Consider the following 24080-nt stretch of genomic DNA (forward strand, 5'->3'; position numbering starts at 1 on the left):
TGATCACAACCCTTCTCCCTGTCATCACAACCCTTCTCCCTGTCATCACAGCCCTTCTCCCTGACCACAACCCTTCTCCCTGACCACAACCCTTCTCCCTGTCACCACAACCCTTCTCCCTGTCACCACAACCCTTCTCCCTGTCATCACAGCCCTTCTCCCTGTCATCACAGCCCTTCTCCCTGTGATCACAACCCTTCTCCCTGTCATCACAGCCCTTCTCCCTGACCACAACCCTTCTCCCTGTCATCACAACCCTTCTCCCTGTCATCACAGCCCTTCTCCCTGTCATCACAACCCTTCTCCCTGTCATCACAACCCTTCTCCCTGTCATCACAACCCTTCTCCCTGTCATCACAGCCCTTCTCCCTGTCATCACAGCCCTTCTCCCTGACCACAACCCTTCTCCCTGTCACCACAACCCTTCTCCCTGTCATCACAACTCTTCTCCCTGTCATCACAACCCTTCTCCCTGTCACAACCCTTCTCCCTGACCACAACCCTTCTCCCTGTCACCACAACCCTTCTCCCTGTCATCACAGCCCTTCTCCCTGTCATCACAGCCCTTCTCCCTGACCACAACCCTTCTCCCTGTCATCACAGCCCTTCTCCCTGTCATCACAGCCCTTCTCCCTGACCACAACCCCATTACTAGCTCTGATTAACCTCTGAGCCGGTCTGAAACAGAGCTAACAACAGGATCACTGCTATTTTGACTTAGTCCTCAACAGCTTTCACTGTTTGTGGGACCGATGCACTGGAGGTCTTGTCACTTAAGCATTCTCCGGAGTAGCCGATGATTGTGGACTAAAGGCTGAAGTAGCATCGTGTCACTGGGGAAGGATAATGACCGGGCGTTCCTGTAAGACTGGAGACATCCCAAATGGCAACCTATTCCCTATATAGCCCACTACCCTATGAGCCCTGGTCAAAAGTAGTGCAATTTAAAGGGAACAGGGTGCCATTTGGCATGCATCCTATATTTGTGTATATATAACATAGTAGGGTAAAGCACACACACACCCTAGGAATATTCTCACACACTAGCTAATGCACAATATAATGAGGCCATTGATTTCCATGCACTCGTTTCATGTATCCATTATCAATATTTGATGATCAGTGTGGTCTGGGCAGACAGAGTTGCAAATGGGGATATGGGGGTAGGGGGCGGGTAAGAGGGGTGATGATGGGGTGCAGTAATGACCCCCCCATGTGCAGAGAGAGGAGCCTCATCATGAATATTTAATATGAACTCTCCCAGTCAGAGAGACGGGGCTCGTTATGGGGCATTACATGTCACGCCAGCTGTCAATAAACTGACATCCATTAATGTACCACTCCCACCCGGGTCGGCAGTCTCTAGGGGGAAGATGTGGGGTTGGAGGGATGGAGATCCAGCACAGAGAGCAAACAGTAGGCTTCCTAATAGGCATGCGCAGGGGATTCTGTATTATTACCATATTTGGGCATAGATTGAGTTTGACACCGTTTTAGATCGACTACCGGGTCGTTGTCAGGGCAGGGCAAGGTCAATCTCCCAGTGGTGAGTTACTGATCAATGACGTAATACCATACCCTCAGCATAGACCTAGAATTATATAACGGTCCCACTTCTACCCTATGGCCCAAAGCCAAATCATATAAAGCTCTGCAAAAGTCTATTGATTAAGAACATCCAACAACACAAAAATGCAGCAGAGCTCTGAATCCATATTCTTAAAGCATCTCAGAATTGGAGTGCTGATCTAGGATCAGGTGCCCACTGTCCATGTAATCATATTTGTTTATTACCGAAAAAGCCCAAACTATCCCTGATCAGCACTGCTCCTCACCTCTCCCTTCTTGACAGTCATGGACTGGCGTCTGGGCGTGGTCTCCTCGTTGATGCTGGACAGGAAGTTCTGGGAGATGCGGAGTGCGTCCTGGAGCAGGGGGTGGTCTGGGTGGCTGGAGGGCGTGTGCTTCAGCAGGTCCTACAGGCACACCCACAGACACACGGTTACCGTGTGTTACAGAGACAGTCTTTAAACATCCTGAGGTGTGAGGTTCACAGAGTTACCAGTACATACAAAAATAGCAGGAGAACAAACAAAAAGCAAGCTGTGTGTTTGGGGGCTGCCTTATACTCACATGCAGTACCAGGGTGCTACGAGTAACTCTGTCCACTGGTTTGTACAGGAGAGCTTTGGGAGAGAAAGGAGAGACAGCAGCATGAGCTACAACACAGCCCCTCCAACTAGGTCAGAGAACTATGACATGACACTAGTCAAATAAGTGCTGTTACTAAAAATGAGCCCGTCTATTTTTCTGTGGCAGTGATTTAGTCTGAGTCCCAAATGGTAGCCTATTCCCTATATAGTGCACTACTTTTGACCAGAGTAGTCAGAAGTATAGGACTATATAGGGTGCCCTTTTAGACAGAATGTAAATGTTCAGTTATACTGTGGGCTACTTACTCTCCAGAGAGTTCTTGGCTGACTGGTCCTTCACGTCCTTGGTGCTCCTCACCTTGAGGTTCTGTCGGGACACAGAATGAGTGAACAGTGGACAACATTACACAGAGGAAAACTTGATGCTGATCAACATACAACCGATATGGTGCTTGGCAAATGATAATAACAGCCTGGCACCTTGGCTTGATGTAGTGCTTCATGTCTTATAGTCTGTCCCAAATGGCACAGTATTCCTTATATATAGTAGTGCACTACTTCTGATCAGAACCCCGTGGGTCTTGGTCAAAAGTAGTACACTATAAATGGAATAGGGTGCCATTTGGGATGCAGTGGCCCAGCAGTAATGAGACAGACACACTCTCCTCAGACTCCTAATTCAACGTACCCTGCACCCAATAAGCCATCGTCAGCATTTTTCACACAGTCACATTCAGATTGCAGAGAGACATGCATCATTACATATCCCATTAAAATACTGAATGATTGATTCTCTGCCTTAAATCCAGTCACCATCTTAAAGGGACACTTCAGGATGTTGGAAATGAGGCCCTGTTATCTACTTCCCCAGAGTCAGATGAACTCCTGGATGAAAAAGTGGTTTATTTGTGTGCAGTTTGAAGGAAGTTGGTAACTAATGGTAGCGCTTTTGCTAACTAGCGCAATAACTGGAAGTCTATATAATCTGCTAGCAAGTCAGTTAAGAACAAATTCTTATTTTACAATGACGGCTAGGAACAATGGGTTAACTGCCTTGGTCAGGGGCGGAAGGACAGATTTTTACATTGTCAGCTCGGGGATTCGATTTAGCAACCTTTCGGTTACTGGCCCAACGCTCTAACCACTAGGCTTCCTGCCGCCAACATCCCGAAGTATCCCGTTAATGTTCACCGGTGGCTTTGGCACAAGATTTTACGTACCAGCTGTCGTGACTACATACAGACTTTAGTCCAAAATATCTGTCCAAAATAAGCCCTTGAAAAAACTGCTAGTCAAGAGATCGTAGTGAAATTGAAATGTGATTATTTAACGCATTCACACCTGTAGCCTGATAAGCAATGAAGCGTTTCACCACGTGTAACCCCAGCTTCGTACATCATCGTCTACACTGTTTCTCACTTACACTTCCTGTCTGAGAGAGACGTTCTTCCACTAGCATGGCTGGGCCCTTCAGGCTACTGTAAAGCTCTGTTTTGTGGTTAAATTAATATATTAGCCTGTCATGGTTCATAGGTAAGATTGAGTGCACTTCCATACTCCAGGGTTTCTAACACTGGCCGCCGGGGACTCAACCAGAAACCCAAGAAAATATTACCCACCACCTCCCTCTGCATTGGTTCCACATTACTGCAGAACACACAGATCACAGACACACAGACAGGCAGGCAGGCAAACAGTATAATAATAATACAATTCAAGTGTGTTCTAATGGCAATCAGAGGCGTCATGCCCATAGGGGGCAGAATGACACAGGCCCCCTCAGATTTGATTTTAACTGCCGGTGATGGGAAGGACTCACAGGAGGTATATAAGCTATGTAGCATACTGATTCCTTCTTGATTAATAAATCAAATTAAAATGTTTTGTTGTTTCTATGTAGTACTAGCCACGTAGATATTGCATGAAGTTGACTTTAGCGAGCCAGCTAGATAGGTTCCCAATCTCCCAACTAGCTACCAAGCCATTTCAGGTTAGAGTAACTTATCTAACTATCTTAGCTGACATGCCTACTGGCAAGGTTGCTAGATTTTAGAAAAGTAAGCAATTACTAAATGCACTGAATAAGATTCCTTTCAATCTTTTACGCAGGTTTTAGCGGAGATGCAGAGAAGCATATTTAGGGTCGCAGTTGTACTAAACTCCTAAGGCTTAAAAGTTCTTCAAGAATCAATTTGCATCATTCATCAAAATGACATTTGAACAGGTAATGTGGTATGCTTAGATAACCTATGGAGAGAAAAAAAATAGAATTAGGCATAATGATTATGGCTCTAGACTGCAGGAAAATGCTGTTTCAGGTGTTTGAAAAATGCTAAATTCTCCACCATCCATCCATCTATCCATCCACACGTACTTCATGCCCCCTCTAAAATAATGGGTTCATGACACCCCTGAGGGCAATGGTTGTGAAATTGTGTGGGTGGTGGCGGTGAAGGGGTTTGTGGGTAAAACAAATAGAATAAAGCTGTTGAGTTTGATACCCCACTGTCCTCTTTACACAAGTAGATGTGAAATGTTCTCCCAACGATTTTCCCTGTGTGCTTAATGGCCCACTTTCACAGTCTCCAACCATCCTCTCTGTCTGTCTCTCTACGCAGCGTGGCAGAGTGACCTGGGGCTGGGCCACAAAGCCGCTTCCTAAGAGCTGGAGAAAGAGCTACTTTCCTCTCAGGAGGAGAGAGCTTGAAGAGAAACATTTATTTTCAAGCTGTCACTTTGAGGATGTGGGAGGCTGAGTGTGTTCATATACTGTTAGTGGAGGGATGTTTCTTCCTTCCCACCCATATCCCATCACCCCATTTCCAAAACAAGAGGTGTACCCCCTAGCCCCCATAGTCAAGATGAAAGGACAAATCCAGACCAGTAGTCAATACCTCCTTGCTTCCATACCTCCCCCACTCGCTCCCTTCCTCGTTCTCTCACCTCCCTGTCCCCTGTCCTCCCATACCTCACTGTCTCCTCTCTTCCCTCCCTCACCTCTCTGTCCCCTCTCCTCCCATACCTCACTGTCTCCTCTCTTCCCTCCCTCACCTCTCTGTCCCCTCTCCTCCCATACCTCACTGTCTCCTCTCTTCCCTCCCTCACCTCTCTGTCCTCTGTCCTCCCATACCTCACTGTCTCCTCTCCCCCCTCCCTCACCTCCCTGTCCCCTCTCCTCCCATACCTCACTGTCTCCTCTCCTCCCTCCCTCACCTCCCTGTCCCCTCTCCTCCCATACCTCACTGTCTCCTTCCCTCCCTCCCTCCCTCCCTCCCTCCCTCTCCTCCAATATCTCACTGTCCCCTCCCTCCCTCCCTCCCTCCCTCCCTCCCTCCCTCCCTCCCTCCCTCACCTCCCTGTCCCCTCTCCTCCCCTCCCTACCTCACCTCCCTGTCCCCTCTCCTCCCTCCCTCCCTCCCTCCCTCGCTCCCTCCCTCCCTCCCTCACCTCCCTGTCCCCTCTCCTACAATACCTCCCTCCCTCCCTCCCTCCCTCCCTCACCTCCCTGTCCCCTCTCCTCCCCTCCCTACCTCACCTCCCTGTCCCCTCTCCTCCCTCCCTCCCTCCCTCCCTCGCTCCCTCCCTCCCTCCCTCACCTCCCTGTCCCCTCTCCTACAATACCTCCCTCCCTCCCTCCCTCCCTACCTCACCTCCCTGTCCCCTCCCTCCCTCCCTCCTTCACCTCCCTGTCCCCTCTCCTCCCTCACCTCCCTGTCCCCTCTCCTCCCATACCTCCCTGTCCCCTCTCCTCCCATACCTCCCTGTCTCCTCCCTCCCTCGCTCCCTTCCTCCCTCCCTCCCTCACCTCCCTGTCCCCTCTCCTCCCTCACCTCCCTGTCCCCTCTCCTCCCATACCTCCCTGTCCCCTCTCCTCCCATACCTCCCTGTCCCCTCTCCTCCCATACCTCCCTCCCTCCTCCCTCCCTGTCCCCTCTCCTCCCTCACCTCCCTGTCCCCTCTCCTCCCTCACCTCCCTGTCCCCTCTCCTCCCTCACCTCCCTGTCCCCTCTTCTCCCATTCCTCCCATACCTCCCATACCTCCCTCCCTCCCTCCCTCCCTCCCTGTCCCCTCTCCTCCCATACCTCCCTCCCTCCCTCCCTGTCTGTCCCCTCTCCTCCCTCACCTCCCTGTCCCCTCTCCTCCCATACCTCCCTGTCCCCTCTCCTCCCATACCTCCCTGTCCCCTCTCCTCCCATACCTCCCTCCCTCCCTCCCCCACCTCCCTGTCCCCTCTCCTCCCATACCTCCCTCCCTCCCTGTCTCCTCCCTCCCTCCCTCCCTCCCTCCCTCCCTGTCCCCTCTCCTCCCTCACCTCCCTGTCCCCTCTCCTCCCTCACCTCCCAGTCCCTTCTCCTCCCATACCTCCCTCCCTCCCTCCCTCCCTGTCCCCTCTCCTCCCATACCTCCCTCCCTCCCTCCCTCCCTGTCTGTCCCCTCTCCTCCCTCACCTCCCTGTCCCCTCTCCTCCCATACCTCCCTGTCCCCTCTCCTCCCATACCTCCCTCCCTCCCTCCCTCCCTCACCTCCCTGTCCCCTCTCCTCCCATACCTCCCTCCCTCCCTGTCTCCTCCCTCCCTCCCTCCCTCACCTCACTGTCCCCACTCCTCCCATACCTCCCCGTCTCTTCTTCTCCCTCCAGCCTTCCCTCACCTCCTATTCCTCTCTGTCTCCTCTCCTCCCTCCCTCCCTCCTTCCCTCACCTCCCATACCTCCCTGTCTCCTCTCCCCCCTCACTCCCTCACCTCCCTGTCTCCTCTCCCCCCTCCCTCACCTCCCTGTCCCCTCTCCTCCCATACCTCCCTGTCTCCTCTCCTCTCCTCTCTCCCTCCCTCCCTCCCCATCTACCTCTGTGCCAGTTCCCATTACCTCAGAGATTTCGGCGAACTGCGTGTTGGCCTGACAGCACTTCTCAGCCGTCTCCACAGCAACCTCGTAGTTGTCCACAAAGGCCCGGTAAACTCCCAGCTGGCTGGCCTGTCGAATGGACGCGAGAGAGGACAAAATACAAAAGCCACATTAAAACACAGTCACCACTTTCCATAGCCCATATTTACCAAAACAGGCCTTCTGTTTGCATTGCTGTTTTGGGGGAAAGAAGGACATGTTGGCATAATCACAACATGAGAAATGGCAGCTACAACCCAACAACAGAGTTCACCATAATGAGTGGAGAAAAAAACGAAGTGTTTGGGACACAGTTCGACAGACGGGGCAATGTCATCATCGCCACAGGAAACACCAGCATTTCCGTGGCGCAGTCCCGGCCTACGGCTGTTGCCATGGTAGCGGCGGAGTGGAGGCCTACGCTGGGGTGAGTAATGAGTGTCCTGGGTAACAGTTGCTGTAAAAACACATTTGAAAATCTCATTCAGCCGTCCTAACTCCTTGAAACTCTGCCCGTCAGTAACACTATCCATCTCCTTAGCGCTCAACTGCCCAATCCATTCTCCTGAATACAAGCCTGACAGCAATGGATGAAGAGGGGGGTAGAGTGTGTAATGACGAGAGAGGGGGCAACTGAGGCAAACGCAAAAATGTTTTACACACACACGCACACACCAACACACGTACGAACACACACACACACACAGCTACACACACAGCACCAAGGTAGCTTAGTGTGCCCCTGAAGAATAGTCTACAAGAACACAGTGTTCAGGACACAATATGCTTCTCTACTTCACCTTAGCACTGGTCCACCTGCACCTGCTCATGAATATCTCCAGGTCATTGTACGTAGATGACAGACAGCAGGCTGCCAGCGGCTGCCAGAACCTGTTCCTAAAAACCTTCTCCTCTCTTTACTTTCTAGCATCACCTATGAGCTCATCCCATTCCCACACATTATCATCCTGGTGTGACCCCTGACCTTTACAGTATTTCCTGTCCCCTGGAGTCACGCTGAGACAATCGATTTTGTCCCACAGTGGAAAGAAAGCCACGTTTTTCCAGGAGCTGCTAGAAGTTGAAGCGGTAAGCAATTTTCCCCCACCAAGCAATCCTATCCCCACTGCGTCTGAGTCCTGCCTCGGGCCAGAATAAATCTGCACCACAGTGGACAGGAATTCAGAGCGTGACAATCCCACTATGGGCGGGGAGGAGCCGGAATGGCGGTAATAGCGCTGCAGACATGGAGCAGTTGGAGCCGTTCGACACACACAGTTGCTGGCTGGCTGTATGGTGATGTAAGATGATGAGTGCAACCGCATGGTTGGGATGCTTTTCTTATCTAGCACAGACTGGGAGGATGATGTCATCAACAGCACAAGAATGGACTCATAACATGTATGTCGGTTTACATATTGTATATTCTGTGTGTAAAGATGCTACAGGATTACTCTTGAAATTCCCCATTCATATGCACCTATCCTAGATAAAAAAAGTCTCCATGGTGACTTTCATAGACCTATATAAGAAACAGCAGAGAGGACTGTACCATTAGGGGAAAACAGTACAGTGTATTATTTAGCCCCATTTTGGGGCTTTAAAGGAGTGTGAGAATACTTCTCTCTTGACACCCGCTCTCATAACCTGTCATTAACCTTTTTTCATTTTTTTCCCCTTCTTTCTGGTAGTGATGAGCTGTTACTTTTCCTCCGGCTGCCTGTCTGTTACAGAGACTTCACAGACAGGGGGAGACAGCTCTATCAGAGAGACTCAGCCTAAATCTGCTAGCTGCTCCCCTCACCCACTCTCCTCCATCCTCTCTCCTCACCCACTCTCCTCCATCCTCTCCCCTCACCCATTCTCCTCCCTCCTCATCCTCTCTCCTCCATCCTCTCCCCTCACCCACTCTCCTCTCTTCTCCTCCTCTCTCCTCCATCCTCTCCCCTCATCCACACTCCTCCCTCCTCTCCTCTCTTCTCATCCTCTCTCCTCCATCCTCTCCCCTCACCCACTCTCCTCCCTCCTCTCCTCTCTTCTCCTCCTCTCTCCTCCATCCTCTCCCCTCACCCACTCTCCTCCCTCCCCTCCTCTCTTCTCATCCTCTCTTGCTCCCCTCCTCCACCCTAAATGTCTGTCATGTAAGGAGAGTTTTCCTGCGGTGTTGGCATCTTCTTCCCCTGATGTCTGGCGAGAGGAATTGGGGGAAAGATGTATTTTGTTATGAGGGAGATAAAGAGATTGATAGAGAAAGGCAGAACGAAAAAGAGATAGAGAGAGGAACTAACGGACTGCTCCTCTACTGTAGCCTACAACCTTTGAATCCATATGGCTCCTCTTTCAACGCTTGTCTGCTGGGAGACGCAAAACGCAGCCGTTGATGCCACTGCTTATCACATAGCAGACACAGACAAGAGAGATGGAGTAGAAAAACGAACAATTAATAAATAAATGCAGAAAAGGATTCCGGCGTGTGCCGCCCTGACAGTATAACAGACAAATGAAATAGTCATTGTTCAGGCCTCCGGGGAGAGCGGGCTTTGTGAAGATAATTGGAGGGAAGAGAGAGAGAAAAGTCCCCTAACGCTCAGTGTATGGCACTATTTATAGGCTGCTTCTTAGAGACATAGAGCACACAGTGTAACATTAGTCTCAGAGCTCCCTGGGTAGAAAAGACAGCATTGTGACATTCTACTTCTTCATGTGCACTGTCCTCGTACACACAGCACTCATGATAGGCTAGACTCAGGCTCTACTTCTGCAGTGACTGCATGAGCATTAGGGGGATAAACAAGTGGTTAATGCAGGGTTAATTGACCCGTTGTGAACATGATGAAATGGGCCCAGTCAGTACAGGTTTGGCTCTGGCCTCCGTGGCAGAAGCTCTCAGGTCAGGAAGAGAGAGGCTATTCCATCTGTCCCTAAAATAAGTTGCACCTCATGAGGTTGATAAATGTGATTTGATTTAACATTTCTTCCATTCAGATTACGGATGCTGCTGTGAGCTATGACACAGAGCCACACAGAACCACAGGCAGACTGTATAATGCATAAGGGTCCTGTGTCATTCTGAATGAGGCTCATGATGTCATGTTGCCATGCAGCCAGGTCCAGGGAGGGAGTCCTCTGTCATCCTGAGTCAGGCTCCAGGCTCCCACAGACACAGGGCAGGGGAACACCCCAGGGATCTGTCTTATGACCTCACCTGTTTCTGGAAGAGGTCCCCCACGCGCTGGTGGTGGCTCCACTGCTGCACCCGGGGGAGCAGGCCGTCGTAGAACTCCTTGTGGACCTCGTAGAGCTCGGGTACTTTGAAGAAGATGGTCTCGATCTGGGGGATGGTCAGCACGGGCTGGGACGTGGTGGCTGCTGCCTTCAGAGGCTTCATAGGCTGAGAGAACAGGTGAAAGAGAGAGAGAGAGAGAGAGAGAGAGAGAGAGTTTGTACTGTGTGTGTGTACATGTATGTGTACATGTATGTGATACATAGAGCATTCATGGAAAGTCCTGTGTGTGTGTTCCAGCTTCTCACCAGTAGCAGTGCCTCCAGGTGGCTTAGGTAGGTCTCCTCGCTGGCTAGGATCCCAGACAGAACCCACTTCCTCATCTCCAGGCCTTTCTCTAGGTCCAACTCCGTCTGCAACAAACACAGGAAACGACTATGAAAAATTGCACACACAAGTACTGTACAGACAATGCAAACAAAACATGACCATTAGTCTGATGACAACAAAGTAGTGGGTAGAAAGAGGATCTTTACAGGGCCTTCAGAAAGTATTTATACTCCTTGACTTATTGACTTGTTACAGCCAGAATTCAAAATGGATTTAAAAAAAAAAAAAAAAAACCTACACACAAAACCCCATAATGACAAAGTGAAAACATGTTTTTAGAAATGTTTGCAAATTTATTGAAAAAAGAAATACAAAAATATCTCATTTACAAAAGTTAAAATCACCTTAGGCAGTTACCTTTCTGGGTAGGTTTCTAAGAACTTTGCACACCTGGATTGTACAATATTTGCCCATTATTATTTCGAAAATTCTTCATGCTCTGTCATATTGGTTGTTGATCATTGCTAGACAACCATTTTCAGGTCTTACTGTAGATTTTCATGCAGATTTAAGTCAAAACTGTAACTTGACCACTCAGGAACATTCACTGTCTTCTTGGTAAGTCACTCCAGTGTAGATTTGTCCTTGTATTTTAAGTTATTGTCCTGCTGAAAGGTGAATTCATCTCCCAGTGTCTGGTGGAAAGCAGACTGAACCAGGTTTTCCTCTTGGATTTTGCCTGTGCTTAGCTCCATATAGAGAGTGGTACTCAGTAATGTGTTGTATTGGATTTGCCCCAAACATAACACTTCATATTAAGGACAAAAAAGTTAAATGCTTTATCACATTTTTTGCAGTATTACTTTAGTGCCTTGTTGCAAACAGGATGCAAACCTCCCTGGTCTTTGTGGTTAAATCTGTATTTGAAATGCACTGCTCGACTGATCGACTTTACAGATAATTGTATGTGTGGGGTACAGAGATGAGGTAGTCATTCAAAAATCACTATTATTGCACACAGAGTGAGTCCATGCAACTTATTATGTGATTTGCTAAGCACATTTTTACTCCTTAACGTTAGGCTTGCCATAAACAAAGGGGTTGAATACTTATTGACTCAAGACATTTCAGCTTTACATTTTTTATTAATTAGTAAAAATGTTGAAAAACATAATTCCACTTTGAAAAAATAAATAAAGTATCATTGTTAAATTCAGGCTGTAACAACAACAAAATGTGGAAAAGGTCAAGGGGCGTGAACACTTTCTGAAGGCTCTGTAGTTAATAAACACTGTGGTCTAAAATACAGGAAGCCTAGTGGTTAAGAGCATTGGGCCAGTAACCCAAAAGGCCCCTGGTTCAAATCCCCGAGTCAACTAGGTATAAAATCTGTTGATGGCCTCCATAGTGGTGCAGTGGTCTAAGGCACTGCATCACAGTGTTAGCTGTGCCACCAGAGACTCTGGGTTCGAGACCAGGCTCTGTCGCAGCCGGCCGCGACCGGGAGGCCCATGGGGCGGCGCACAATTGGCCTAGCGTTGTCCAGGTTAGAGAGGGTTTGGCCGGCAGGGACATCCTTGTCTCATCGCGCACTAGCGACTCCTGTGGCGGGCCGGGCGCAGTGCGCGCTAACCAGGTCGCCAGGTGTATGGTGTTTCCTCCGACACATTGGTGCGGCTGGCTTCCGGGTTGGATGTGCGTTGTGTCAAGAAGCAGTGCGGCTTGGTTGGGTCGTGTTTCGGAGGACGCACGGCTCTTGACCTTCGCCTCTCCTGAGTCCGTACGGGAGTTGCAGCGATGAGACAAGACAGTAACTACTACCAAATGGATACCATGAAAAAGGGGTAACATTTTTTTATTTTTTATTTTTCATCTGTCAATGTGCCCTTGAGCAAGGCAATTAACCCTAATTGCTCCTGTAAATGCAGCTTTGTTTTTAAAGAAGCCATTGTTCTCACATTCATCCAGGACAACCAAACCTCACTAGAGAGTAACAACATTCAACATGCGGCCAACGGAAATCTTTGGGCCGTCTAGCCTAACCAAGGAACCTAAAATAACTGGCAGTCAGTATTTCCCATGGGATGTAGGTTGGTCTCTTAAAATGGCCAAGACAGAGGACAGGCATGGCAGGAGGTGTAGCTAACCCTCAGGCTACAGGACAGAGGAGATGAGAGACAGAGAGCAGAGCAGGCCATGGCTGGGCCAGGTAGGCAGGTCCTCTCCTGGGTCTGGGATATCCAACCCAGACGTCTGGTTCAATAAGCTGAACTAAAGCTATCTGTACCCAGCTATTTCAGAGCACAACCTGGGGCTCCTTGGAAAGAGAGACACTGAGTGGAGGGAGGGAGGGGTAAACACAATGCTCCCTCAGGTATGTGTGTCTGTCTGTGTGTTTCCCCATGCCAGACGGGCGCACTCCAAGGTGCCCTATATCGTCAGACAGTGAGAGAGAGAGAGTGGAAAAACGATTTATTTACAAATGCCATAGGAGAAATAATAAGTCCCCACATGTAGAAATGCAGGCTGTGTGTTTAAGGGGGGGTAAATGAGCCTTAAACTCCTGCCTCCGTGGCCACTGAACAGGTAGTGGAAGCAGCAGATGTCAGTAAGAGTCTCAGTGGAACTACAGGGGTCCCGACTCACTGATGGAATCCATTACCTAGAGGTCTGTGCTGTGGACTCCATTACCCATATGTCTGTGCTGTGGACTCCATTACCCATATGTCTGTGCTGTGGACTCCATTACCCATATGTCTGTGCTGTGGACTCCATTACCCATATGTCTGTGCTGTGCATCGCTCTGCTTCTTGGTTCTTATACAACAAGCCGTTTCTGCTTCCATACTAGAGGAGAGTGTTAGAAGAGAAGAGAATATGAAGCCTTTCTAAGTGACAACAGTATGTACGCGTTGGATGTTTGGAACAGCTACATGTCTGACAGGTGACAGACCACCGATCTCACCTGAAGAAGATCCACAGATTGAATCTAATATTTTTCTGATCTGCGTTGAATCTTTATCTAACCCTGGAGGCCAGACAGGGCAAAAGCCTGAGGGACACTGCTTGATAACAGAAATGATCAGATAAAAGTGAATGAAAGAGAAAAATGAATGTGAAACCTCTCAGAGATATAATGGGCCCAGCCAGCCAACGTTTCCATTGTGGAGGTAAGCAAGTGTGTATTCATTCATTGCTCAGCCCCACTCAACTCTCCTCCTCAGGGGGCCCCTCGCATCTCCAGACTATCATCTTTTATTTATCGCCGTAGCAACAACTAATGAGCCCCTCTCAGAATTCAGATGTGTAGAAACTGAGGGAGTCTGGTCCTGGGCCTATAACTCAGCTGATCACTCCAACACTGTGCGTGTGTGTGTGCATGCGTGCGTGTGCGTGTGTGGGTGTGCGTGTGGTGTGTGTTTGCGTGCATGCATAGTAAACAAATCTATATGGGAAGCACCCACCCAAAGTCAGTCTATAGTAACTGTGTGTACCTTGACTTCATGTATCATTCTTAACACAAGCTAAATACCACATGGATGGATTCATGGTCACTACTGATTTGTTTAAGTAGGTCTAAGTCTAATTGCTCTGTGGAAATACACCGTAAGGCATACCAACAGTTATTATCGTGTATGTAAGAAGATGGCCTAATAACTGAGGACATTGAGAGAAACATTCAAAGCCAGGTAGGAGGCGATCGTGGGCGGAGAAGCTTGTCTCGTTTTATATAACTCCTCTTCACTTTCATTTCTCACATTTCTTCTGAACATCAACATCATCCCTCTCTATCACTGAAGCGTTAAGCAGACCATTTCTCTTCTCTCTCTCTTCGCTCTGTTCCCAAAACACTTGGTGTAATGTGAAATCTTAACATCTCTGAATAATCTTGTTCTCTAAAGGAGTGAGTTATTGTACTGTAATACTTTCCAAGACTCTGGGGGAGATAGCAGGATCAAACGGTGGTGACTCACTCTGCTGTGTGGGCGAGCTGCTGAACCCGGGGGTATCAAGGACGGACGGACGGAGGGGGGGTATCAAGGACGAGTAAGGATCGGACCAAGATGCGGCGTGGTAAGTGTCCATAATGTTTATTTTAAAAAACAAACTGAACACTAAGAATACAAAAACAATAAACGATGATGTGAATAACCAAACCGAAACAGTACCGTGTGGCGACAGACACGGAAACAAACACCCACCTACCAACAGTGAAACCCAAACTAAGTATGATTCTGAATCAGAGACAACTAACAACACCTGCCTCTGATTGAGAACCATACTAGGCCAAACACAGAAATAGAAAAACATAGAAACACAAAACATAGACTGCCCACCCACCCCAACTCACGCCCTGACCATACAAAATAAAGACAAAACAAAGGAAATAAAGGTCAGAATGTGACAGACGGACATCATTGCATTTTGGAGACTACTGAAAAACAACAGTGTGCACAAATCTGTCTATGTGTGGTGCTGCTGTATGGATTTTGAGTGTAATATTTTTAGCTTGCCTAGTTAAAAAAAAAGGTTAAATAAATCCCCACAAATAAATTAAAAATATATATAAAAAATAGCTGGAGCTCTCTCTCTGCTAACACTACAGTAACAGGTTTACTCAGGGAGTGAGCCTCTAAATACAGGAGTTTACTCAGGGAGTGGGTCTCTAAATACAGGAGTTTACTCAGGGAGTGGGTCTCTAAATACAGGAGTTTACTCAGGGAGTGGGCCTCTAAATACAGGAGTTTACTCAGGGAGTGGGCCTCTAAATACAGGAGTTTACTCAGGGAGTGGGCCTCTAAATACAGGGGTTTACACAGGGAATGGGCCTCTAAATACAGGAGTTTACTCAGGGAGTGGTCTCTAAATACAGGAGTTTACTCAGGGAGTGGGCCTCTAAATACAGGAGTTTACTCAGGGAGTGGGCCTCTAAATACAGGAGTTTACACAGGGAGTGGGCCTCTAAATACAGGAGTTTACTCAGGGAGTGAGGCTCTAAATACAGGAGTTTACTCAGGGAGTGGGCCTCTAAATACAGGAGTTTACTCAGGGAGTGGGTCTCTAAATACAGGAGTTTACTCAGGGAGTGGGTCTCTAAATACAGGAGTTTACTCAGGGAGTGGGCCTCTAAATACAGGAGTTTACTCAGGGAGTGGGCCTCTAAATACAGGAGTTTACACAGGGAGTGGGCCTCTAAATACAGGAGTTTACTCAGGGAGTGGGTCTCTAAATACAGGAGTTTACTCAGGGAGTGGGCCTCTAAATACAGGAGTTTACTCAGGGAGTGGGTCTCTAAATACAGGAGTTTACTCAGGGAGTGGGTCTCTAAATACAGGAGTTTACACAGGGAGTGGGCCTCTAAATACAGGAGTTTACTCAGGGAGTGGGTCTCTAAATACAGGAGTTTACTCAGGGAGTGGGTCTCTAAATACAGGAGTTTACTCAGGGAGTGGGTCTCTAAATACAGGAGTTTACTCAGGGAGTGGGTCTCTAAATACAGGAGTTTACTCAGGGAGTGGGCCTCTAAATACAGGAGTTTACTCAGGAAGTGGGTCTCTAAATACAGGAGTTTACTCAGGGAGTGGGTCTCTAAATACTGGAGTTTAGTCAGGGAGTGGGTCTCTAAATACAGGAGTTTACTCAGGGAGTGGGCCTCTAAATACAGGAGTTTACTCAGGGAGTGGGTCTCTAAATACAGGAGTTTACTCAGGGAGTGGGTCTCTAAATACAGGAGTTTACTCAGGGAGTGGGCCTCTAAATACAGGAGTTTACTCAGGGAGTGGGACTCTAAATACAGGAGTTTACTCAGGGAGTGGGCCTCTAAATACAGGAGTTTAGTCAGGGAGTGGGCCTCTAAATACAGGAGTTTACTCAAGGAGTGGGCCTCTAAATACAGGAGTTTGGTCAGCAAATGTCACTCAATCCCTGCAATACCAAATCCATCACACTTTGTGTACAGTGAGAGTGTGTGTGTGTCTGTGTATGCTTATTAAAACCGCCCAGGGACTCCCCATTTATTGGCAGATTCAACCATCAATCAATTTGACAAGCACTCTGTCTGCTACTGAGGCGAGGCAGGGGTGGGTCACAGGCCTTACTTTATTACCACTGATGTGATTACTTCCTCCAGGAGAGAGAGACTGCAGTACAGTGATGTGATTACTTCCTCCAGGAGAGAGACACTGCAGTACAGTGATGTGATTACTTCCTCCAGGAGAGAGAGACTGTAGTACAGTGATGTGATTACTTCCTCCAGGAGAGAGAGGCTTTAGAGATAAGTGTCTATGTTTCTTCATGGCAGGCTGTGATGGAGGGCCAGAGGTGATAGAACAGAGTAGGAGAGACATGAGGAGCTTCCTGGGGTGATTGGGAGGTTACCCTTGTGACAAAGACTAAACGGGGGGGGGGGGGAACTCACCGACTTGGAGGACTCAAGGGATCCGGAGGAGAGGGTGTCTCGGCTGCTGCGGCTCTTGGAGCTGAGGTGTGGCGAAGAGGAGGGCGAATCGTCGATGTAGGGCAGGATGTCATGGTGGCGCCTCTGCTCCTCCGCACGGTCCGCATCGTACCCGTAAGTGGGAGGGGTCCCCGTGAATGGACCATCTGTGAATGACAAAGCATTTGTGATCATGTTGTTGAGTATAAGGGTAACTATCCTGGAATAGATATTTATGTTTCTAGTCTAAATCCCTTCAAGACCAGGAGGCTGAGTACAGTGGAAAGTTCTGGGAAGTGTGTGTGTAATGCTGGGGGGGTGGGGGCATTCGTGTCACAATGTCATTGACCTTTTGGTCAACCCCCAAAGAGAGCTGTCCATGGTTCATGTGTTCTGACTCAGACAGGATGGACGTTTTACTCTCTCAAGTTTACACCACACAGTAAGCATTGTGTCTGCATTTACATGAGCTCAACCTCCCTCCACTGGAAACGGCAGCCAGGGACTGAGTGGACGGTCGGGGGCCAAACAATAGATTGAATTTGAAAAGAACAATCATTTTACACCTTGATTTCATTCTATTCGTGGGAAAACTTGTAAACATATTTCTAATTAAACTAATTTTTGGGTGAATTCCTGGTGATTTTACAGTATTGTTTTTTACCTAAAAACCTCCACACTGACATACTGTGTGTGACATTTTTCTATTTCCTTACTCATGGTTTTAAAGCCATTTCTCTCTCTCTCTCCCCTCTGTCTGTCTGTGTGCCCACTGCCCACTGTACCCAGAGCCTACTGCCCATAGTGACCGTGCCGCTGCTGCCAACCGTCCTGCGGAGCATGCTACCAGGCCATGCCAGGTGAGGCCAGGGGACAACTGAGGGACTGTCTGAGGATGGGTACACCGCCTGCCAGGTGTCTGCTCGGTGCCCTATGCCAAGGGCCATTAAGACAGTCTCTCCATAGATAGACACTACCAAAGTATGCATCACCAAAGTGTGCACCATAGGAACACTCAGAGTCTGTGTAGAGTAAAGTAGTAGCCACAACCAATACTACTTACAAGACCATAAAAGACCACTCTATATCTATCTAACTGCAGCAAAAGGGAGATCTAGTGGTGGAGGGGCAAACAAGGCAAAAAGGCACGTTAAGAGTAACATCATTGTTTATATTGATTTAGGACTAAAGTATAACCACTCATGATTCAAAGACTTACACAGTATATTCAGTATACATGAACTAGGTCAACCTGGGAGGTATTTCCCTCATTTACGCTAAGCAAGTGTAGTGTACAGGTCTGTATCAGTGTCTGGTATGATTCTAGACTAATTGTATGCCTAGGGCCTCAGAGCTTGTGTGTATTTTCCAGTAAGGAGGGATGAGACATCATACGGTAGTAACAGGTCAGCTGTGAGGGCACTGTGCTATAGGTGCTGGCTGCAGGGAACACACTATCTCTAAGACAGCCCCTCTAGCCCACACAGGGTCTACAGTACAGTTACAGGTCAGCTGTGAGGGCACTGTGCTATAGGTGCTGGCTGCAGGGAACACACTATCTCTAAGACAGCCCCTCTAGCCCACACAGGGTCTACAGTACAGTAACAGGTCAGCTGTGAGGGCATTGTGCTATAGGTGCTGGCTGCAGGGAACACAGTATCTCTAAGACAGCCCCTCTAGCCCACACAGGGTCTACAGTACAGTAACAGCTCAGCTGTGAGGGCATTGTGCTATAGGTGTTGGCTGCAGGGAACACAGTATCTCTAAGACAGCCCCTCTAGCCCAGACAGGGTCTACAGTACAGTAACAGCCCCTCTAGCCCAGACAGGGTCACAGTACAGTAACAGCCCCTCTATCCCAGACAGGGTCTACAGTACAGTAACAGCCCCTCTAGCCCAGACAGGGTCTACAGTACAGTAACAGCCCCTCTAGCCCAGACAGGGTCTACAGTACAGTAACAGCCCCTCTTGCCCAGACAGGGTCTACAGTACAGTAACAGCCCCTCTAGCCCAGACAGGGTCTACAGTACAGTAACAGCCCTTCTAGCCCAGACAGGGTCTACAGTACAGTAACAGCCCCTCTAGCCCAGACAGGGTCTACAGTACAGTAACAGCCCCTCTAGCCCACACAGGGTCTACAGTACAGTAACAGCCCCTCTAGCCCAGACAGGGTCTACAGTACAGTAACAGCCCCTCTAGCCCAGACAGGGTCTACAGTACAGTAACAACCCCTCTAGCCCAGACAGGGTCTACAGTACAGTAACAACCCCTCTAGCCCAGACAGGGTCTACAGTACAGTAACAGCCCTTCTAGCCCAGACAGGGTCTACAGTACAGTAACAACCCCTCTAGCCCACACAGGGTCTACAGTACAGTAACAGCCCCTCTAGCCCAGACAGGGTCTACAGTACAGTAACAGCCCCTCTAGCCCAGACAGGGTCTACAGTACAGTAACAACCCCTCTAGCCCAGACAGGGTCTACAGTACAGTAACAACCCCTCTAGCCCAGACAGGGTCTACAGTACAGTAACAGCCCCTTTAGCCCAGTCTCTTTCTCTTTCTGAACAGATCCTCCATTTGTCTCCTGGCAGGCTCCACAGATGCAACCATACTCATTCTGGTCACACCCAGGCTCACGCTTCCTTCCAAACCTCCTCTCCTCTCTAATTCCCCCAACAGTCCCCGCTGGCAAGGGATCCACCATCAATAATACACACACATACTCACGCACAAGCCCCTGTCCCCATCTCCCCATCTCTCAAAAAGTCCACAAATGTTCTTCCTGGAGCTATTGGCAGAGGACAATCCAACCATCGCCAACTGATGGCATCCCTAAGTCTAAATATTGCTGTTACATTGCACACCCTTCAATGTTTTATCATAATTACGTAACATTCTGGCAAATTAGTTCGCAATGAGCCAGGCAGCCCAAACTGTTGCATATACCCTGACTCTGTGTGCATTGAACGCAAGAGAAGTGACACAATTTCACCTGGTTAATATTGCTAACCTGGATTTCTTTTAGCTAAATATGCAGGTTTAAAAATATATACTTCTGTGTATTGATTTTAAGAAAGGCATTGACGTTTATGGTTAGGTACACGTTGGAGCAACGACAGTCCTTTTTCGCGAATGCGCACCGCATCGATTATATGCAATGCAGGATACGCTAGATAAACTAGTAATATCATCAACCATGTGTAGTTATAACTATTGATTATAATTGATTGATTGTTTTTTATAAGATAAGTTTAATGCTAGCTAGCAACTTACCTTGGCTTACTGCATTCGCGTAACATTCACTCCTCGTGGAGTGCAATGAGAGGCAGGTGGTTAGAGCGTTGGACTAGTTAACTGTAAGGTTGCAAGATTGAATCCCTGAGCTGACAATATAAAAATCTGTCGTTCTGCCCCTGAACAAGGCAGTTATCCCACTGTTCCTAGGCCGTCATTGAAAGTAAGAATGTGTTCTTAACTGACTTACCTCGTTAAATAAAGTTGTAAAAAAATTAATACATTTTTTTTTTTAATCGGCAAAATCGGCGTCCAAAAATACCGATTTCCGATTGTTATGAAAACTTGAAATCGGCCCTAATTAATCGTCCATTCTGATTAATCGGTTGACCTCTAGTGTGTAGGAGACCTCTGTAACTAGAGCGTGAAGGAGACCTCTGTAACTAGAGTGTGAAGGAGACCTCTGTAACTAGAGTGTGAAGGAGACCTCTGTAATTAGAGTGTGAAGGAGACCTCTGTAACTAGAGTGTGAAGGAAACCTCTGTAACTAGAGCGTGAAGGAGACCTCTGTAACTAGAGCGTGAAGTAGCCCTCTGTAACTAGAGCGTGAAGGAGACCTCTGTAACTAGAGCGTGAAGGAGACCTCTGTAACTAGAGCGTGAAGAAGACCTCTGTAACTAGAGTGTGAAGGAGGCCTCTGTAACTAGAGTGTGGAGACCTCTGTAACTAGAGTGCGAAGGAGACCTCTGTAACTAGAGCGTGAAGGAGGCCTCTGTAACTAGAGTGTGAAGGAGACCTCTGTAACTAGAGTGTGAAGGAGACCTCTGTAACTAGAGCGCGAAGGAGACCTCTGTAACTAGAGCGTGAAGGAGACCTCTGTAACTAGAGCGTGAAGTAGCCCTCTGTAACTAGAGTGTGAAGGAGACCTCTGTAACTAGAGCGTGAAGGAGACCTCTGTAACTAGAGTGTGAAGGAGACCTCTGTAAGCCTCCTCTGCACTGCAGCTCTGGAGCAGAACAAACACCCATCCTCTCTTTCTTTCCCTTCACTGTTCCACCTCTATTTCTCCTCCACTTCTACACTCGTAGAAAAAAGGATTTCAAAAGGGTTCTTTCGGCTGTCCCTATAGGAGAACCCATTTTGGTTCCAGGTAGAACCCTTTCTGGTTCCAGGTACAACTCTTTTGGGTTCCATGTCGAACTCTCAGTAGAAAGATTTCTACATGGAACCCAAAAGGATACTTGAAACAGTAACACCTTTTTTTCTAAGCATATACCTCTACTCTCCTCCAGCTGAATGAGAGACAGGCTGGCGTCTGGGAAGGCCATCATCTATAGATCATTCTAGTTGGAAACGAAGTGAAGAGGCCTCTCCACAGACAGACATACTGTTCTCTTTCTCATGTACACACATCTCTCCCAACTCACATACGTCCCAACACGTGTACGTGCATACACACACGCATACACTGAGTATACCAAACATTGGGAACACCGTCTTAATATTGAGTTGTAACCCCCCCCCCCCCCCTTTCGCCCTCAGAACCACCTCAATTCATCAGGGCAAGGACTCTATAAGGTCCATGCGTTCTACAGGGATGCTGGCCCATGTTGACTCCAATGCTTCCCAAAGTTGTGTCAAGTTGGCTGGATGTCCTTCGGGTGGTGGATCATTCTTGATACACACAGAAAACTGTTGAGCAAGGAAACCCCAGCAGCGCTGCAGTTCTTGACACACTCAAACCGGTGCGCCTGGTGCCTACTATCATACCCTGTTCAAAGGCACTTATATATTTTGTCTCGCCCATTCACCCTCTGAATGGCACACATACACAATCCATGTCTCAATTGTCTCAACGCTTAAAAATCCTTCTTTAACCTGTCTCCCCTTCCTCCACACCGATTGAAGTGGATTTAACAGGTGACATCAATAAGGGATCATAGCTTTCCCCTGGATCCACCTGATCAGTCTATGTCATGGAAAGAGCAGGTGTTCTTAATGTTTTATACACTCAGTGTATGTGTATTCAAGTGTTTTTCCTCATCTCTACTTGTGTATGTGTGATTTAAAAGAGAAAGGTTGCCTGTATATTGAAGGCCTATAAGGCAATATCCCCAAAACACACAAATGAAACGATCAGTGCCTCAAGCTCAGTCCCTGTAGTGTAGACATAGAAAGAGAGAGAGAGAGAGAGGAGGGGTGAAAGAGAGAGAGAGAGAGAGGAGGGGTGGAAGAGGGAGAGAGAGAGGAGGGGTGGCAGAGGGAGAGAGAGAGAGGGGGGTGGAAGAGGGAGAGAGAGAGAGGGGGGTGGAACAGGGAGAGAGAGAGAGGAGGGGTGGAAGAGGGAGAGAGAGAGAAAGAGGAGGGGTGGAAGAGGGAGAGAGAGAGAGGAGGGGTGGAAGAGAGAGAGAGAGAGAGAGGAGAGGTGGAAGAGGGAGTGAGAGAGAGGAGGGGTATAAGAGGGAGAGAGAGAGAGAGAGAGAGAGAGAGAGAGAGAGAGAGGAGGGGTGTAAGTGGGAGAGAGAGAGAGGAGGGGTGGAAGAGGGAGAGAGAGAGGAGGGGTGTAAGAGGGAGAGAGGAGGGGTGGAAGAGGGAGAGAGAGAGGAGGTGTGTAAGAGGGAGAGAGAGAGAGAAAGAGGAGGGGTGGAAGAGGGAGAGAGAGAGAGGAGGGGTGGAAGAGGGAGAGGGAGAGAGAGAGAGAGGAGGGGTGTAAGTGGGAGAGAGAGAGAGGAGGGGTGGAAGAAGGAGAGAGAGAGGAGGGGTGTAAGAGGGAGAGAGAGAGGAGGGGTGGAAGAGGGAGAGAGGAGGGGTGGAAGAGGGAGAGAGAGAGGAGGTGTGTAAGAGGGAGAGAGAGAGAGAAAGAGGAGGGGTGGAAGAGGGAGAGAGAGAGAGAGGAGGGGTGGAAGAGAGAGAGAGAGAGAGAGAGAGAGAGAGAGAGAGAGAGAGAGAGAGAGAGAGAGAGAGAGAGAGAGAGAGAGAGAGAGAGAGAGAGAGAGAGAGAGAGAGAGAGAGAGAGGAGGGGTGGAAGAGGGAGAGAGAGAGAGGGGCCTTTAGGGAGGGGGCAGGAGACTACCGTGAGATGCCTCAAGGAGAGAGAGGGCGCCCCGTTCCCTCTGATCCCCAACATCCCCCTAAATATCCAATTTACACGCAATTTAACCCCACAGAAAGGAGGGGGGGATCAGCCAAAATGGGACTCTCGAAAATGAAAATGAAATCTCAGCTAAAGCATAGCCGTGGGCGCCGAGCGGGATCAAATGAAGTTGATCACAGTGTTGCCGTGGTAATCCCATGTTACCACACTTGACAGCAGCTAATTTGATAAATGCTGTCACTGTCTTGTCATTAAGGGCGGATGGGGCCGTAAAATGCATGGTGGATCTACCAGCACCTCAATATCCACCCGAATGAAAAACTCTGGGTGGGGCACTTCTCTGTGGGGCACTTCTTTACTGACCAAACCCAGGGGTGTGTCTGAAATGGCACCCCATTACCTTGATAGTGAACTACTAGGCCCAAAGTAGTGCACTATAAAGGAAACAGGGTACCATTGGGACGCAGCCCAGGAGGCAGACAGGCAGGAGACAGAATGAGAGGCGACACCATCCCTGCTCCTCTGATCTCATGAACAGTAAGAATCTGTGTCCCCTGACACAGGGTCATCTACAAATCACACCAATCCAAGTACCAAACGTCCAAGATTTTTAAACAAACGTATTATCATTCATAATTCAGCTAATTTGCTTCTCAGAGGTATTTGAGAGGCGCATGGTGTGAATCTCAGTGTAAAAGCACCAACAGCAGTGTTGGTTAGAATGCCCA

The 24080-nt window shown here is 48.5% G+C and overlaps 1 protein-coding gene across 1 annotated transcript in view; it reads right to left on the reverse strand.

Annotated features, from left to right (window-relative positions):
* The window catches only part of LOC139408573 (breakpoint cluster region protein-like), a 119166-nt gene that overhangs the window by 29281 nt on the left and 65805 nt on the right, over positions 1 to 24080 (reverse strand). Inside the window, exons 2-8 of the mRNA XM_071152627.1 lie at positions 17009 to 17193; positions 10570 to 10674; positions 10244 to 10429; positions 7021 to 7128; positions 2460 to 2520; positions 2134 to 2186; positions 1836 to 1976 (exon numbers count right to left, since the gene is read on the reverse strand). Of these exons, the coding sequence (XP_071008728.1) occupies positions 1836 to 1976; positions 2134 to 2186; positions 2460 to 2520; positions 7021 to 7128; positions 10244 to 10429; positions 10570 to 10674; positions 17009 to 17193 (839 nt within the window). The remainder of the gene's footprint in view (positions 1 to 1835; positions 1977 to 2133; positions 2187 to 2459; positions 2521 to 7020; positions 7129 to 10243; positions 10430 to 10569; positions 10675 to 17008; positions 17194 to 24080) is intronic.

The sequence above is a fragment of the Oncorhynchus clarkii genome, chromosome 5 (genome assembly GCF_045791955.1).
Source record: "Oncorhynchus clarkii lewisi isolate Uvic-CL-2024 chromosome 5, UVic_Ocla_1.0, whole genome shotgun sequence".
Lineage (NCBI taxonomy): Eukaryota > Metazoa > Chordata > Actinopteri > Salmoniformes > Salmonidae > Oncorhynchus > Oncorhynchus clarkii.